The sequence below is a fragment of the Lithobates pipiens genome, unplaced genomic scaffold, assembly GCF_037356315.1.
Source record: "Lithobates pipiens isolate NorthernLeopardFrog02 unplaced genomic scaffold, aLitPip1_a1.2 Scaffold_22, whole genome shotgun sequence".
In the NCBI taxonomy this organism is placed as follows: domain Eukaryota; kingdom Metazoa; phylum Chordata; class Amphibia; order Anura; family Ranidae; genus Lithobates; species Lithobates pipiens.
Genome location: NW_027507784.1, coordinates 26,356,386 through 26,374,718, shown reverse-complemented (window position 1 = coordinate 26,374,718; position 18,333 = coordinate 26,356,386). Strand labels below are relative to the sequence as shown.

The following is an 18,333-nucleotide window of genomic DNA, read 5'->3' as shown; positions in this document are numbered from 1 at the left end:
TTTAAGGATGTTCCAAACAGTTGATTTGGCCACACCTAATGTTTTTGCTATCTCTCTGATGGGTTTGCATTGTTTTTTCAGCCTAACGATGGCTTTCTTCACTGATAGTGACAGCTCTTTGGATCTCATATTGAGAGTTGACAGCAACAGATTCCAAATGCAAATAGCATACTTGAAATGAACTCTGGACCTTTTATCTGCTCCTTGTAAATGGGATAATGAGGGAAAAATGCACACCTGGCCATGGAACAGCTCAGCAGCCAATTGTCCCATTACTTTTGGTCCCTTAAAAAATGGGAGGCACATATACAAACTGTTGTAATTCCTACACCGTTCACCTGATTTGGATGTAAATACCCTCAAATTAAAGCTAAAAGTCTGCAGTTAAAGCACATCTTGTTCATTTCATTTCAAATCTATTGTGGTGGTGTATAGAGCCAAAAAGATTAGAATTGTGTTGATGTCCCAATATTTATGGACCTGACTGTATGTATATATATATATATATATATATATATATATATATATATATATATATATATACATATATACACACACATATACATATATATATATATATATATACACACACATATACATATATACACACACATATACATATATACACACACATATATATATATATATATATATATATATACACACACACACACACACAACTTTTAGTCCTGGACAGGAAGGGGGGTTTAATATCAAGTGGTTAAGGGAATTTGAAGAGTTCTATTTGATGTTTAACATATATTATATATATTCTTCTTTCTATAGACCATCGGAGGTCAACTTCACATCTTTCAGGATGGCTAAAAGAGCAGGTACTTTTTTATCTCATAAATAGTTAATTCATAGTATCTACTCCAATCTAATTTTTTTTGTTTACTTAAACAATATCTTGTACAAAAATGGAGTAACAAATCAGCAGTAGTGTTGGGTGGATATGATGGGGTTTGATCTGCTAAGGGTTGCTGAATCTTTGTTCAGAATTCAAACGTGAAATGTGAAATGTTGTGATGAATTGAACCTATTGGGCGAATATTGTTGTTGCATTTTTGACAAGCAATTTTGTTTTACTGTACAGAGTCTTTCTAATGTGACTTTAAGGGTGACATTGAAAAACACCAATCCTTTAACCACAGCATTTTACAATAGGCCTGGTGGGAGCACTCCTATCCTCAGGGGATGTCATATGATGTCCTCCAGGTGCGTGCTTCATGTGCACAGTGGAAGAATGATCATTGTACTGGGCCGGCCCCAGTATCATTTGATTGCTGTGACCAATCACATGTCAATAGTACACAATGCCTTTCATTTATAGCCTTTCATTGTGTACTATTGTGATTGGTCACAGTGATCACATGGTAGAGGGGACAATCAAAGCAGACCTGTACCACGTGATAGCTGTAACAGTTACATTGTTTGTAAGGTTAAATAAAGACACCAGTCCATCTAGTTTAAACTGAGTGAGTGTCTACAATTGTCCCTATCCCTGTACATTGCACACTCACATCAGTCCCTACTAGGAATGAGCCAAACACCCCCCTCCCCCCGGATCGGTTCGCACCAGAACTTTCGAACGGCCCTAAAATTCGTACATAGAACCCTATTAAAGTCTGTGGGACTCGAACGTTCGAAATCAAAAGTGCTAATTTTAAAGGCTAATATGCAAGATATGCAATAGACAACACCAGCAATAAGGGGTAACTTCAGGTGTATACTGTGCTGGAGGCACACAACACCCACTTTAACTCCTGCAGATGCCTGTATTAGAGAACACCAGCAATAAAGGGTAGATACAGGTGTATATTGTGCTGGAGGCACACAACACCACTTTAACTTTAAGATGCCTGAAAAAAGAACACACTGTCCATGCCTATCTTTTTTCCGTCAGAATTTCCGACCGTGTGTACAAAGGCTTAGAGTTACAACCAACCCTTTAAGGGCAACCATAATGCTGATATGGCCCCTGCTAAAGATGGTGAAGGTTTTTAGCAGGACACGCAACATATTGTATATTTATAAATCCAGTCATAAAAGACAATAGGGAATAGAGTCAAATATACAGTTAGCCTAAAAAGGAGTGTTGATGCATAGAACAAGAATTCTATTTACTGCATCATCAAACCGGGACATTGAGTTATTCAAAGTGTGAAAAATCCTTTCTATCAACATTATAGAATCCAATCTCAAAGCTGCTGATAAGGCAGTATAGCCAGCCCTCCTGTACTAGGGCCCAGGCCTCATCAGTTCAAAAGGGGGGCCCGGGCATCTGCCGAGCAGGAAGGCCAACAGTACTGCCACTTGTGTCTCTACGACAGTGCTGCTGGCTTCTACTTTTTTTCTTCTTTCTCTGGTTGCACTGCAGGAGGATCAATTCTAGTATCTGCTCCCCCTTCCCCCCTGCTGTCTGCAAACTCTGTGTACCCCTTTCCCCCACAGTGCTGCTGTTTTTCCTCCTATCCTCTCCTGCTGGCAGCTGCTGAGGGTACACAGGCCATCAAGCAGCTGTTATTTCAGGGTGGCGAGCGGGGGGGGGGGGGTTAGGGGCTCACCATTCTGAATGAACACACACACCCTGAATGAATACAATGAGCGATTGGTACTGATTGCTAAATGTGGGTTGCAGATATTGTCTTCGTGCCTCCATTCACTTGAATGGGTCTTGTTAAATTGTTGAGGTATAATTTCTGCCATTGCTGCAAAGCTTTGCAGGCATTGCATTTTAGCAAAAAATATCATTCCATATTTTGGGAGGAGGGGGGCCCATTCATGTAGGCTGTATGGTACCCCGTGATTTCTATCAGCAGCCCTATCCAATCTAGTTAGTAATTGTGAGACAGGAACAACATAAGATACCCAGTGTACAGCTATTGCCCATTGTGTGGCAGTGTATTAGTGAGTGATGTATCTTACTTAAAGTGGTTGTAAACCCTTACAAACCACTTTGACCTACATGTAAGCCTAGATTAAAGCTTACCTGTAGGTCCAAGAAATATCTCCTAAACCTATAAGGTTTAGGAGATATTTACAAAAAGACAGCCACCACTGTCTACGGCGCATGCGGCGCAGACAGCAGCGCGCTGGCGCACTGGGCAGGCCGCAGGTCACGGCGATATGCCGCTCTTGTCCGTGCCCGTGCACATGCATAGCGTATGCTATGCATACTATCTCATTATGCCTTTGCCTTGCATTTTTTTTTTTTAAGTGCCTTTACTTCCTCTTTAATATCTTTAGCCAATCACCTTATCCCTTTTGTGCCGGAGTCACACGGCATTCCTGAATCTTTTTAGATTCAGTTGAGGAGGAGACTGGGTCAGGTCTCGTGACTAGGATTATTATGCTTTATTTCCTTACGAAATTACAGATCCACGAAAAAGGCAATCTCACAAAAGTAACAATTACTAAATTATGAGTAGTGTACCGAATAAATGAAATTAACAAAATTATGAATTTCGAATCAAATAAAATTAGACTAACCGAATTATGAATCATTTCGTATTGACTAAAATATAACTGTTACGACAATACGTCAGAATATGAAACCTCGCGTCTTACAAAATTACGAATCATTACGAATCAACGGAAAAGAAAAGAAACAAAACAATATTTTTTTGTTGTGTGCGTGTCTATTTAAAACCCTTGGAGTTAGACATTTCATTGCTGTTCTCCTGACTGTCAAGGACCTAGTACTTATGTAAGTTACAAAACATTGCATTCTATTCTTAGATAAGAAAATTGTTAGAGTTAAAGGCATTTTCCCATTTGGCCATATAGTGCAATTTAGCTTCAGTACGGCCGTCATAGACATAGACTAGACATTAAATATTACAAGTAAATATTACGCTTTTTTTTCCCCCTCTGAGTTTTCCCTCAAATTGTTTCATAAATAGTAGACGGAGAGGTCAAAATTAACAAATAATGTTTGTAAAAATGTCTAACCTGCAGATAACAGAAATGTTTAAGCTCTGGAGTTTGCTTAATATTTGGTGAAGGTGGAGGAAAGCAATGAAGGTGGGGTTGCCTTGAAGATGTGCCAAAGTTGTTATAGCATGTGCCTTCCACCAGATGAAGTCAAGACGATTACGCTGTGTGGTGTCATTCATTCAGTCTTTAAAATCATAGCATTGGGCCAGTATTTGTAAAGCAGACCATGTACTGAAATGCTGTTAGGCCCCCCCATTTATAACAGATAGTCGATACTGCTGCCTGCTCATGCATTTAATAAAACATACATAGAGTCCCATGGAGTGTCCTGTGATAGGTGGGAATGAATCACCTGACTACAACTTCCCTTGCTGCAGAGTCCAGGAGCAATTAAAGTGCTAAACAAATTTATAAAAAGGACAAACACTGTGACTTATAAATACAGTATGTGTGTAGAATGAATAAAGTAGAAGCTGGTAGATCCTTTGCACTGCAGGTCCTCAAGTGAACTGATTCCTATTCAGCATGAAGAACGGTGAGCAACACACTAAAGATATAATCAAATCTCAATACAAATCTGAGATTATCAGTCAGGGGCAGGTGTACATGGACAAAGGAGGTACATGGCAAATTTTCTTTTTGGGGAGGAATTTAAATCAAAACGTAATTCTTTTAGGGTACTGCTTAAGCACATGTATCATTTCTAGATGTCTCCTATAGGATAGCAAATCTTCAGACTTTGAGTTCAGGTCATCTTTATTATTGAATTAATGTTAATTTTTTTTTCTCATCCTAGAAAAAGGAGGAGAGGCCTTTAAAAATCTCCTTGCCCAGCTGAAGATGAACAGCTATTTAATTTTAAAGTTAACATTAAGGACCATTCTAGATATTGGGCCAGAAATCTCTAAGGACAATAAGCCTCAGAAAATAGAAGATGTCATCTGGTGTACTCTGCGGAGGATCATGGCTCTGGACAGCACTGCAAGGAATACCCTGCTCAGTACAGATGAGAAAAATGAACCCGCCGACATTGACGATTATGAAGATACACAAAGTGAAAGTTCCATTCACCCCCTGGATGTCCTGTGTGTTCTCCTGCATTGTTCAGATAATTTTCTACAGCAAGAAATTGTAACCAAAATGGCCATGTGTCAGTTTTCTGTCCCTCTACTGCTCCCCCCAATTGGTAATGGGTCACCATGCATCTTCATGCTGTGGGCAATGAGAGACATTGTGAAGAAGTGGAGACCTCAGTGTTTAGCTGACAGTAAAGGGTTCAGAGAAGAAAATGTGGTGAATATTTCCATGCCAGTCATTTCCTTTGTAAGATTGGGGAAGACCAAGCTGTCTAAATCTAAAATCCTGAATCAAGTTCTTAGTCCAATCCAGCAGAATCACAACTTCTTCATACATGACGATATGGAGGGCGGTACCCTTGAGAGAAAAATATCTGAAGGACTCGTGGAAATGTCCTGGTATTTTCCCTCTGGTAAATCTGATGTCTTTCCAGAACCCTTTGCAGTTACCAACCTACGTGGAGATCTAGAGACCAACTGGGACCAGTTCACATTTCTAGCAAAAGTTTCATCAGCTATGTTTATATTTATTGAGACAATCGATGAGAGAGAATTCCAGCTGTTATCAAAATGTAGTCAGAGTGACACCAAGTTTTGTATTGTCGTTAATCCAGTTTCAGGAAAAGATTTGGAAAAAGAGACAAAAAAACGTCTAGAGGACCTTCTCCCAGTATTAAGAATTGATAGAGCAAATGTTATCCTGAAGAAGAGAAAAGAAAATGATGTTATGTTAATGGAAAAAATCCAAAGGAAAATTAAACTAATTCTAGAAAGCACTGGTAAATCTATTTCACTGAAAGATTTACCAAAATATTTCAGTGGGCATCATTTTGTGACAGATGAAAGCACTGATGAATGCCAGAAAGGAAGAGACCATGCAAATAAAATTACTCGAGAAATAAAAGATGTGGCAGAGTATAAAATGACAACTATGAAATTACAAGGACATCTTTGGAGACAGTTGTCGGAAATAGATAAAGAACTTTGTAGAATGAAAAACCAAGGAGAACAAGATGCAGAAACGCATCAGTCTCATCTCCTACAAAAGCGAAGCATCCTTCATGCAAAACAATATAAACATCAAATTCCCAAGGGTATAGAGCTGTTTACGAATGCTCTAAATGTTTTGTCTCAGAAAGAGAGACAATATTTTCTAAAATGGATGAAATTTAACCTCGATGCGATAGCTAGAGACAATTTGTCTAAGCTGCAAGCAATGTATAAGGAGAAATGTAACAATCTGGCCCATAACAAAAAAGAACTCAGGGACTTAGATCAGAAAATCTCTGACAGCTGTTTAGGGGTGGAACACTTTTTACGTGAAATGGGCCAGTTTTATGAAGCTGAATGGTCTACAGCGAAACACACAGTAATTGAACAAAACAAGAAAAAATTTGCTGACCTTCCAAAAATAGCTGCGGGTCTTCTGTTGGATGGGTTTCCATTAGAGCTGATTGACGGAGATGCTTCCAACATTCCCCTGCAATGGATAACGGATGTCCTTACTGAGCTGGACAAGAAAACAGGGGGACAATGCAACCTGAGAGTGATAACTGTGCTGGGAATGCAAAGTACAGGAAAATCTACCCTCCTTAACACCATGTTTGGTTTGCAGTTCCCAGTGGCCAGTGGAAGATGCACACGAGGGGCCTTCATGACTCTTCTTAATGTGAAAGAAGACTTTCAGGAAAAGCTAGGCTGTCACTTCATCCTGGTTATTGACACTGAGGGGTTGAAAGCTCCAGAGTTGGCCTCTCTGGAGGACAGCTATGAACATGACAATGAACTGGCCACACTAGTGGCGGGGTTGAGTGATATCACCATAGTCAATATGGCCATGGAAAACACAGCAGAAATGAAGGATGTTTTACAGATCGTGGTCCATGCTTTTCTTAGAATGAAAGAAATAGGATTGAAACCTAACTGCCAGTTCGTACACCAGAATGTCAGTGATGTATCAGCTAATGATCAGAACATGAGACACAGAAAGTTATTACTAGAAAAGCTAGATGAAATGACAAAGTTAGCTGCTAAAATGGAGAAAAAATATGGGATATCAAATTTCAATGATGTGATGAAGTATGATCTAAATAAAGACAACTGGTATGTTCCTGGCCTGTGGCAAGGAGACCCACCAATGGCTCCAGTAAATCTTGGCTACAGCTTACAGGTACATGAGCTTAAACTGTATTTGCTTGAATTTATGGATGCTCAGAAATCTAATAGCAATCAACTGAACATTTCAGATTTTATTGCATGGATAAAAAGCTTATGGAGATCGGTCAAACATGAAAAATTCATCTTCAGTTTCAGGAACAGCCTGGTGGCCAAAGCCTACAATAGATTGTCTGTAGAATACTCCTCGTGGGAATGGGATTTTTGTAAAACAATTCACAACTGGGTGATCAGTGAAGAAAATAACATAAAAAATCAGTCTGAAGATAAATGTGAAAGTAACATAGAAGAGCTACAGAATATTCTTCTGGAGGAAGAAAACAAGATGATTGCATCTCTTGAAAAATATTTTGAAAGCACTGAAATTATGAATCTCCTCGAAAGACACAGAGAAGACTTCAAAATAAGTATACAGGGCCTGAGAAAAAGACTTGAAAGAAATGCTCTTAGAAAGTGCAATGAGGCTGCATGCATCCAGAAAGCGAAAAGAAAGATCCAGGACATTCAAATAACATACCAGATATTGTTTGAAAAAAGAATAACAAATCTTCTGCAAAGATATAGTCAGAATAATTATGAAGTAAGTGAACAAGAAATTCAACAGGAATTTGAGTTGGTGTGGCAGAAGACGTTAGCAGAGTTGCACTTGGAAGAACTTAGGAGATATAATGTGGAGACTTCTATTCTTCTCCTTCTCAAAAACGACCTGAGCAGTAAAGGACCCCATATAAATGAAACATTAATCAAGGTTAAAAGTTTAAGTCAATATGCAAACAAAGGTCTTACATTGGATACACGGCACATTGATCTTGCATGGACCTCATTTCCACGCAAATCAATATTTGTTCAGCAAGAGCTTTATGGCAAGATTGGCGCTCTAGCAGATTCCATCACTGAAATGAGTGACAAGTATATAAAAGAGAAGATTTCTTCCTTTGAGGATTACAATGAAATATACCCTATAGAGCTACTACACAAGATCAATACAATGCTAAACAGTAAGGATGTCAAAAACTTTCAGTTTACTTCAGAGTTTGAGCTGGATCTCAAACTTTTAATTTTTGGAAAAGCATCCCAAGCCTTCCAGAAGCTCCATGATAAGTTTCTCCAAGAGAACGACCCTAAACTTTGTCTAGAAAAACGAAAAGATCAGTATTTCACTACAGTTCTTAGTGTGTTTCGTGGTAAAGGAAGAGATCAACCTTCGAGCAGAGCTAATCGTTTTTGTGAGCTGTGCTTAAAGCTAGCAATAAAGGATTATCTTTTTAAACATCTTGGGCAAAAAATAGTGGATGAGATTTTAACTGAAAATGTCACATTTAGCAGCAGAAATTTTTTCCAATGTACTGTTTTGGAGGAGCTGCTGGAAGAAATGTCATTACAAAAATATGCTGAATACATCAATTCTTATGAGAGCTTTATAATGCGATGGATCTTAACTCGCATCATTGACAAATACTGCTTTTCCCCAGCTTTAGAAATCTTGCAGGAACATATTCTGTCATCCATTACCAAGAAAATAAAAACAGTCCTTAAACATGAAAGATGCTTGAAAAGTAAAACTGTGGCTAGTTTTTTGGAGAATTTTTGCAAACTCTTAAATAAAGATTTAGTGATTTCACGGGAAGAGATGAAAATCATCGCTTTTCACCACACAGGGGATGTTCAGCAGTTCTCATCAGATATTGAACATTACCTCAAGGAGACACAACAACAAATCCAATCAGAGCTTAGACATATGGCTCTAGGGACTCTACTTTACACAGTGACTGTGAAACCTCAGGATGAATTGTTCAGGAAGGTGGTTGGTTGTAGAAAGCAGTGTCCCTTCTGCAAAGTCCCCTGTGAGGTCCAAGGTGAAGACCATAGGATACATGAAGCATCCATGCATAGGCCCCAAGGGCTAGGGAGGTTCCAATGGGATGAGGATAAGAACCTTATTGTTGACATCTGTTCCACTCATGTTGTAGCTAACTGTAGCTTCAGAAATTTAGACACGGAATGGAAACTGCATCCATGCAAAGAGTATGGCACAATATATCCAGATTGGAATATTCAGCCAGATGCCAGTATTGAGAGCTCAGATTACTGGAAGTATGTCTTTGTGCAATTGAATGAAAACTTTGCAGAACTGTATGAGGCAAAACCAGCTGAGCTTCCCGAGGTCTGGAAGCAAATAACAAAAGAGCAAGCTCTTCACAGCGTGAAGAAAGTATTTAACACTTCAAGATCATCTACGACACTAAAGTGATTGGGGAGGTTTAGGAGAACAGAAGCATCACATCAAAGGTTCTGGAATCTGAAAATAATTCATTATCATAAAGATCCAAGACAACAAGCCAATGCATATCAAGGTCTATAAAGCACACCCTTCTGTAGAGCTCAAAATGCTGTGTATGGTAGTCCAAACTCACTATACATATGAGAATGTCCTCTCTAGAGGGAAACACGGCCACCATCACATTAAAACTCTCTGGCATCCCTGGAAGGTATGGTTTGACCGTTACCGCAATGTTTGATTAATTCTTTGATTCTGGATAAGATCACAGCTCTCTGTCCTCTCTTACTACCTCCCACCACGTCCCCCCCCCTCCTCTCCTCTCCCCCCCTTATCTTCCCCCCTCTTTTTCCTTCCTCCCTTTCTCACCTCTCCCCCTCCCACTCTCCTCCCCTCTTTACCTCACCTTCCCTATCGTTATTTCTGTTTATAAGCTGATGCTATTGATTGAACGATATATTGTACCTATTGTACTTATAGCACCATTTGTACCTACTGCTTATTTGCATAGTTGTATGTTTGCTAAACTCAATAAAAACTATTTTGAAAAAAAAAATGCTGTGTATGGAAAGGTGGACTCAAATGGATTTGGGAAATCTGAAGTAAAATTACATTTGTAACATGGGCCATTCTTTAGAGCAGAAGTCTCCAAACTAAGGTCCTCCAGTTGTACAGGTTCTACAATTCCCATCCTGCCTAGTCACATCTGTGAATGTTAGAGTTTTACAATCCCTCATGGGACGTGTAGTTCCACAACAGCGGGAGGGCCATAGCTTGGAGATCTCTGCTTTAGAGCTAGCTCAATCAGCTGCTGAAGCATGGCTATTACTACGGAGCTATTTAACTGCTTGCCATCTGGTCACAGTACATTTACTGTGGCAGGGCGGCATGGGCAGGCAGGATCTTATACATTTACGTCATCCTGTCTTTTCAGGGTTAGGTTGCATGCATTGGTGGACACAGCAAATGGCACCTCCCAGTACCCGGCCAGTTTGAGCGGCCGGGGGAATCATGTAATTGCTATGCAATCACATGATCGCATTGTCAACAAAGCTGTTATAAATTAATTGAATTCATAACAGCTGCGATTCCTATACTGATTCTGTGATTAACTCACAGCTATCACATGGTACCTGGGCCAATCATAGCACCTTGTACTGTGTGTTAGCTGTGTGCCACTCACAGCACACAATAGTCAATTACAGCTGTTATGAATGTGTAGCCAGGACCTGGCTAACTTGCATGCAGTGACAGAGGACACTTTGCAGCACTTCTCACAGGAAGATGGTACCCACAGGTGTCCAGTACAGACTCTGTTGTAACATCCTGTATGTAGAGTGAGTGGGGACTTTCAGGAGAAGGGCAAAGGATCTTTGTATATGCAGTCCAGAAAGCCAAGTTAACATGGAATTTGGCCCGTGGAGGACTACAAGTCCCAGTCAGATGTAGAGACTGATGGGAGAGGAGATAAACAGCCTGAGGGGAGGAGGAGCCAGTCTCTTGAGACTACAGTCTTCATCTGGAAGCAGTGGTCCTGAAAGTCGGGGAAAGCATGGCAATGCTGCGACCTAGGTGGCAAGGGGAGGCCTCTGGGATTGAATGAGGGTGCATCTGCTATTGGCAGTATCCGGTTGTTGGGTGACAGCTGGGAGGTCACCTTCAATACAGATCTAGCTGGGCTGCAGCGCTGAGAGGCGAGGGGTTGAGCGCTGTCCCTTGAGCACCCTATCTGCAGAGACCTTCTGCAGGATAATCACACCATCTCTCTTAAGCTTAGTATCACTTATATTGGTGAGCGGGCGCATGCCCATCCTCTTTATGCCTAAGGACACTGCATGCAGACACTATTGCTTTGTTCCCTTCTCTAAAGTACTACCAAGAAACATTCACAATCACTATTGCACTGATTGAATGCTAAACTCTTTAAACTTATCAAATCACACTGCGCCCAGTCAATTGAGCTAGCTGAAGACACAAGACTTCTGCATCAAAGGACTACTGTATCCCCCCCCCCCCAAGGGACAGGAACACTGGGCATCAATCCAAACCCATATCACCAAAGAACTCTCTTTATTTAGGGATCACGTGAGATGTCATAGTCTACCACAATTTTCTACCTCAGATTTAGGGGCCCAAACTCCCTCTGGCCTTCACCACTGGTTCAGTCCCAGAATATATTCACCTACCTCGTGAGTCCTGCACCTTTGGGAGACCTTGGGGGTGCTCCTCCGAATGCACGCAGATTTATTATTACCTCAGCTCCCAGGACAGATTAATTGGCCCTGGCTCTACACTCACCACATCCCATCGCAGTGAATTCTTATACCCTCCAGCATCAGCCCCTGATGAGTGTGATACACACGAAACGCGTCGGGAGTTTTTGAGATGCAGACACTTGCCCCTATTCAATCACCAATTTTGGGCATTTGGGATGTTGACACATACTCTCATTTAATTATGTATTGCGAACACTACTTCTTTACTTATTATGGTCTTACTGTTTTTTTTTTATTCTTTCATTTGCCAGTACTGTTTATATGTATATTTATGAATTCATTGTAATGTGTATACCAACCAATCCAGATCTCCATGGGGCACTTGGCTACCATACATTATTGTACCCTAGAGGCCTGTGTTGTATGCACTCATACATATGAAATGACATTTATTATAATGTTTTTTTTCTTTTACGTGGTTTCTGTGATTGATGCGTTTTACACAATTTTCCATGACAAATAAATATGTATTTTACTTAACACCACCTCCATAATTTCTATAGCCTGACTTAAAGTCCAAAACTCCTTATTGTAAATGTATTTAGGGATCATAGGTCATAGTCTATAGATATAACCTATTAAGTTGTATTAATGTGTTAAGGGGGCTGTGGTGTGGGGTGTGTAAAGGGAGTAGTCTGACTCCAGACTGGTCATTCTCCTACCCTTTTCTGGCATGCAGCCATAGACCTTGATTGGTTAAACTTGTTGATTCCTCCCTTTACAAAAGGATTTTGCTTGATCATTAATTTGTTTGTTCATATAAAGTGTGTAATGCCACGTGCACACGATCGAATTGTCCGGCGTACTTAGTCCGGCAAACAATCCGGCGGATAGTCCGGCGGACTTTCTACCGAACGGACTTGGCCACACACGGACACACAGAAAGTCTGGCGTTTGCTAGCGCGATGACGTACAGCACGTAGAACGGGACTAGAAAAAGGAAGTTCAATAGCGAGTAGCCAATAGCTTCCTTTTCGTACTTGCTCCTGAACATGCGTCATTCTTAGTCCGCCGGACTAGCATACTCATGAACGTATTGTCCGCTGAAACCCAAGTCCAGCGGATAGATTGGACTGAAAAAATACTTTCCAAGTCCGCCGGACTTTACGCCGAGAAAGTCTGCTGAAGCCCACACACGATCGGATTGTCAGGTGAAATGTGTTTCGGCGGACTAAGTACGCCTGACAATTTGATTGTGTGTACGCGGCATAACAATAACCTTATTTCTCTTATCTGATCCAATTTCAGTTGATTCTATTTACAGCAAAACATTAAGTAAAACTCACCTTGTTTACTGTGAATTATTCTGTGTCTGCATCCATATTTATTTCCTGAAATGTCTGAACCCAGGGTGGCAGAAAATTTGCATGGTTAGGGCAACCATTGGGGTACAGTATCTGGAAGAGGCCCTTGTGGGGGTAGCACTAAAAATGTAACCCATACACAACAGTTCAAAACATTGCTGTTGTAGTGATCATCACAGTGTCACTGTAGCAACACTGAATGGCTCTGATGAAGGTATGTTAAAAAAAAAAAAAATGTAAAAACATTTTAAGAAAGTGTTACTTTTTTTTTAAATAATTGTAATTAATTTTTTTTTTTTTAACATACTGTCTCCTCTCAGTATCCCAGATTACCGCCACACCAGTCATATGATGACTGCATAGGTAACAGTATGTAAAAAAAAATTGTGGAAAAAAATAAACATTTAATTTGTTTATTTTACAAAAAAATTACAACTTCAAAAAAATGTGCCATGTCTCTTACTAAAGTAATTGTGATGATTCATGAGACCACACATGGAGATTGCCACCATCCCTTGATAATATTTAAATAACCTCAAAAAATTGGGATTTTATGGGCAATAACAAAATATACATAAATGGTGCAAAAAATGTATTCATAGAAATTGGTTAAACATTTCTCATGTTGGAATTACAACACATCATTGAAACATTGTAAACATGGCACTCTGAACGAATAAAAATTGCAGACATTTGCACAAGACCCATTACCCTAGAGCGGTAGTCCCAGACTGCTTGCTGCTCCCTTTATTTGGTGTTTCTGATAGGGAACGCTGCAGAGGGGGATATCCAATGCGTTTCAAAATTGTATTGTGAATCTTCTTCAGGGAATGATACCACTCTCTGAAAAAACATCCCATATTAGTAAAACATCAATGCAAATTCATGACAAAAATGTACATCCATTCATCATCAAATAAACACTTACAAAAAACTGTGCATGTTTGGCAAAAGCATTCCTCCGTAGAAAATGAGGCAGGCTTCAAACGACCTTTACAGGACACCCATGTGACTTCCCAATGTTCCCCTCAAAAAGAAGACCAAACATGGATAGCCTAGGGGGGCATGGAGACCGGGATACTAGGGGCTACAAAAAAGCAAAAAGAAAAAAGGATGGAAAATCCCTAAGAAGAGAATAAGTCTCAATTTCAAGGGAGTGGGGTCAGTCTGGGGCGTTATTCCCCCCTGAGGCTGGCCCCACATTGAATAATAATTCTAAATGCTTACTTCAGTTGTTTTATATCTCAAAAACCCAAAAAGGTCCCATAAAAAGATCCCCAGAGGGGAATCCAGGGTCAGCGATCCAAGAGATGGGAACATGTGGCTTCATGGTGCATCAACCTGGGAAGAATGGCAATTTGAAGACAAGGTAGTGTCTTTATTTAAGGGAGCATACGCGGGAGCAAGTGGCGCGATTTGCGTCGTGATGTGTACTCGCATCGACGTCACTTCCGCTTCTGCGCAGAAGGTGCACTGGATCGGAGAAAATGCAGCAAATGTAATCCAGACATAGCTGCGTATCTTCTGAACTGACTGAACATGCGGTCCGCAGAAATCAACATCCGGAGATCGGAACGGCCATTAAACTTGGCGATTTTTGAAAAAAGGGCCAATTGAAGGGAATAACATCCATATTAAGTGGAAGGAATGCATGGGCCATTACGAAATTATTAAATTATAAAGTATATAATGCAATATGAACTAACAAAAGCCATAAGCAATATTAAATGTATTAGTATTAACCCAAAAAGATGTCTCATCCAAATTGACAGTCCATTACCAGGAGACCCTAATTATGGCACAGAATAGAAGAATGGAAATACCATTCCAGGATCCAGAGTACAAATCATTTATGCCCATTAAGTTTGTAAATAGAGACAAAGAGAGGAGATAAACAAGAGAAGAAAAAAGAAAGGGGAAAGGGGGAAGACCATCTAGCAAAGGGGCCCCAGGAAAATTATATCTTTAAATATTAATCAGGTTTTCCAGATGAAAAATGTATCCAAAAGGGGTTTGTAATTTTCACATGCATTAAGACCAGGAGGCATAGTTTCCCTAAGAGATCTGATCCAATGCATTTCTCGCTGGAGCAATATCTTGTTCCCATCCCCCCACAGGTCGGAATACTCTATCCAAAACAGTGAAATTGACCTTAGGCACGCTATAGCTGTGTTCCCCGGCCACATGGCGTCCAAGTGGCAAATAAAGGTTACCAATGCTCATACTATGTATGTGCTCGGCTACCCGTTAACATAATTCTCGTTTTGTCTTACCTACATAAAAATCCCCGCACTGGCATTGCATAAAGGTGCACAACCCCTCACATTTTACATTGGGCAATGTATATGGGCATGTTTCATCTGAAAAAGATCACCATTAGGCAAATAAAATTGTGTCCTTCCAATTGTCAGGCATTGAGAACAAGACCCACATGGAAATGTCCCCCAGGTCTTACAGGGGTCTCCTCTTGAATCCCCTTTGTATTTACTTTGAACAAGTTTTCCACCAATCGAACGTGCCTTTTTGAAGGGGATTTGTGGATTTTACTAAACTCCCCAAAATAGGATCCTCAGCTAAAATTGGCCAATATTTGTTAAGAAATTTGGTAAGAATTTTCCTGATTTGTTTGTGTTCATTTGAATATCGTAGGATTATCCTACTTGTGTTGCTGTCTTCCATATTTTTAATCCTATCTTTTTTTTTTTTAGGTTATTTACGTCGCTTCCGCCCTGCAATGGTATGGAGCCGGGTGGGGGGCCATCTTCCCCTCACTCAGCTCCATGCCAGGTAGGGGACAGGATTTGATTGCCTTCGCTGCTGCCGGCAACTCCGGTAAGCGGCGGAGGGTACCGGGGGGGGGCCTCTCCTGCCACTGATAAAAGTTATTTTGTGGCAAATCCACCACTGAGACCACTTTTATCTTAAAGCGGACCGTCCACTGAAGAAGTGGATACCGGGGTTATGGTAGCTAGCTGCTGCAATAACAACAATATTCCACTTCAAAGAACCGACGTGTAACGACGGCGGGCGGTCCGTAAGTAGTTAAGCATGTAGAAAATGGAATAAGTACAAATATGAGCAAATGTTCCTATATACAAAGCATAGCAAACGTGATCCTCCTTCACAGGACACGTTTTAGAGTGGAAGTATCTCCTTCTTCAGTGGTGCTTTAGAAAGAGGATAGTATATGTAAGCTATGGTGATATCAGAGATGAACAATTTTCAAATATATTTAGTATACCATAGTGTGTAGGCACTATAATTTTCAGGAAAAACAATTAATATACACTAATTGGGATTTTCTTTTTACCAAAGACATGCAACTGAATAAATTTTGGCCAAAATATCATATATATAGTCAAAAAGATCTTTTTTTTCAATTTTTTTAGGACTGTATAAATTAAAGTTTAATTAATCGATTCATTTTTTTGATTGATCAAATATCTTTTGATCGGTACTCACCTCTCCACTGGCTTCCGGGTCTTCAGGGATTTCTGGAGACCCAGTGATGTCATGGACATCGACGTCACGGACTCCTCCCCCCTTCCCCAAGTGCCTCTGTCTGCTAATGAAAGGGGGGGGGAGTCCGGTGATGTTGAAGTTCTGATTGAATGTAAGGCGTACGGGGGGTGGCTATGCATGACGTCACCCGCTGCTGCCCTACGGAACTAACACGATCGTCGACTTTACATGCTGTGTTTTTATCATCTTTATGTGAGTAGTTTGTGTTTGAACACAAAAATTAAATCTTATACTTAAGCGGTGAGCACTTCGATCTTTTCTTTCAACCCATGATCTGGCGTCCTTGCTGAGATCGAAGGAGACGTGAGAGAAGTTTATGGTCCGTGTTACCCCTTTTGATACCCGCTTGCATGACCACCTGTGAGCACAGGGGTCCATGCCATAGGGTGAGAGTGATTAGCTAGACCGGAGGTGGAGGGATTGTCACGCTACTGTGGAATAAAAAATGACTTACGTCAGTGCTACAGTTTGAATTTAAAAGGTATTCTTGTGGACTGTGAAGGTAAGTCATGGATTGTGGAAACTAACTAGTGTCAGGTGATTGTATATAGTGTATACCACATTTACCACTGACTAATGCAGAGCTGCAATGCAAGGAGATCAGCTAAAAGTAGTTGGACCTGTATGTGCGTTATATTTAATTGAAATTTGTCGATTAACTGATTAAAAAAAGACGATTGATCGAACACTAAAATTTTAATCAGTAACAACGCTAAAAATTTTCAGTCATTTTAAATTTACATAGAATTATTATTTTTTTTTTTTAAAGCCAGTGGTGATAAAATACCACCCAAAGAAAGTTCTATTTGTGTGGACAAAAAAAGATAAAAATGTGGGTACAATGTTGCATGACCATATACAAATTTCCCTTCTGGTATATATATGAAAGCTTCCCTGCAGTCAATGGTTTTTAAGAAAGCAGTGGGTGCCAGCTCCTGCCCACTGCCTTAGTAACCAGGGATGGCACTCGACCCCATTCATTTATTGGCCGAAAATCTCTTGCCATGTAAACAAGAGGACAGGGATAGTGCTGACATCACTGAACAGATTTGGCCACACGACCATATTTTGGGCATCACATTATTTCCATTTAGTGTAAGGACCTGGGAGATGTCATTTGGAGAGTGTTTTTTTATTTATTTTTTACATCAGGTCAGTGGGCCTCATTCTTCTTAACTGATGTGGATCTCCATGTGATTGATGATAAATTTACATTATGGGAAATATTTAGTTTTTTTTATTAATTTTATTAAAGGGCTTGTCAAAAAGTTTGTGTCTTTGCTGTTTACAGTTTTTCATGAATGAATAGGGGTGTCATGTGCCCCGTACTCATTCACACAAGGGGCTGTATCTTGGGCCTCCTTATCATAAAGGGTCCATTCAGATTCCAATAGGCCCCCCAAGCACAGACCCTGACAACCACTGGGTTGGGGTTGTCTTTATCGACACAGTTCACCCCATGTTGAGAGCATTTTGTCTGGTATAGTTCAAAAGAGGTGTGCACATGCCCATCCCCCCCCCCTTCCTGGCCTACCAAGCTGCATGTTTGGATAAGGGTCTAGCAGTGGCGGAACTACCACGGTTGCAGCAGTCACACTTGCGACTGGGCCCTGGAGTTCCGCCTGCTGTGGGGGACCCGCCCGTTCTCCGCTGGGTTTGGGTGGGACTTTACATGTACCTCGTAGGGTTTAATGAATACACAAATCAAGGAGGTTAAAAAGAAAACGTTTTAACATGTACACATATTAAGAAAACATTTAAGT

The 18,333-nt window shown here is 40.4% G+C and overlaps 1 protein-coding gene across 1 annotated transcript in view; it reads left to right on the top strand.

Moving 5' to 3' along the window:
- The window catches only part of LOC143923460 (up-regulator of cell proliferation-like), a 25,632-nt gene extending 13,704 nt beyond the window's left edge, over positions 1–11,928 (top strand). Inside the window, exons 2-3 of the mRNA XM_077447150.1 lie at positions 787–833; positions 4,736–11,928. Of these exons, the coding sequence (XP_077303276.1) occupies positions 818–833; positions 4,736–9,441 (4,722 nt within the window). The 5' untranslated portion in view covers positions 787–817 and the 3' untranslated portion in view covers positions 9,442–11,928. The remainder of the gene's footprint in view (positions 1–786; positions 834–4,735) is intronic.
- Positions 11,929–18,333: the final 6,405 nt, after the last annotated feature.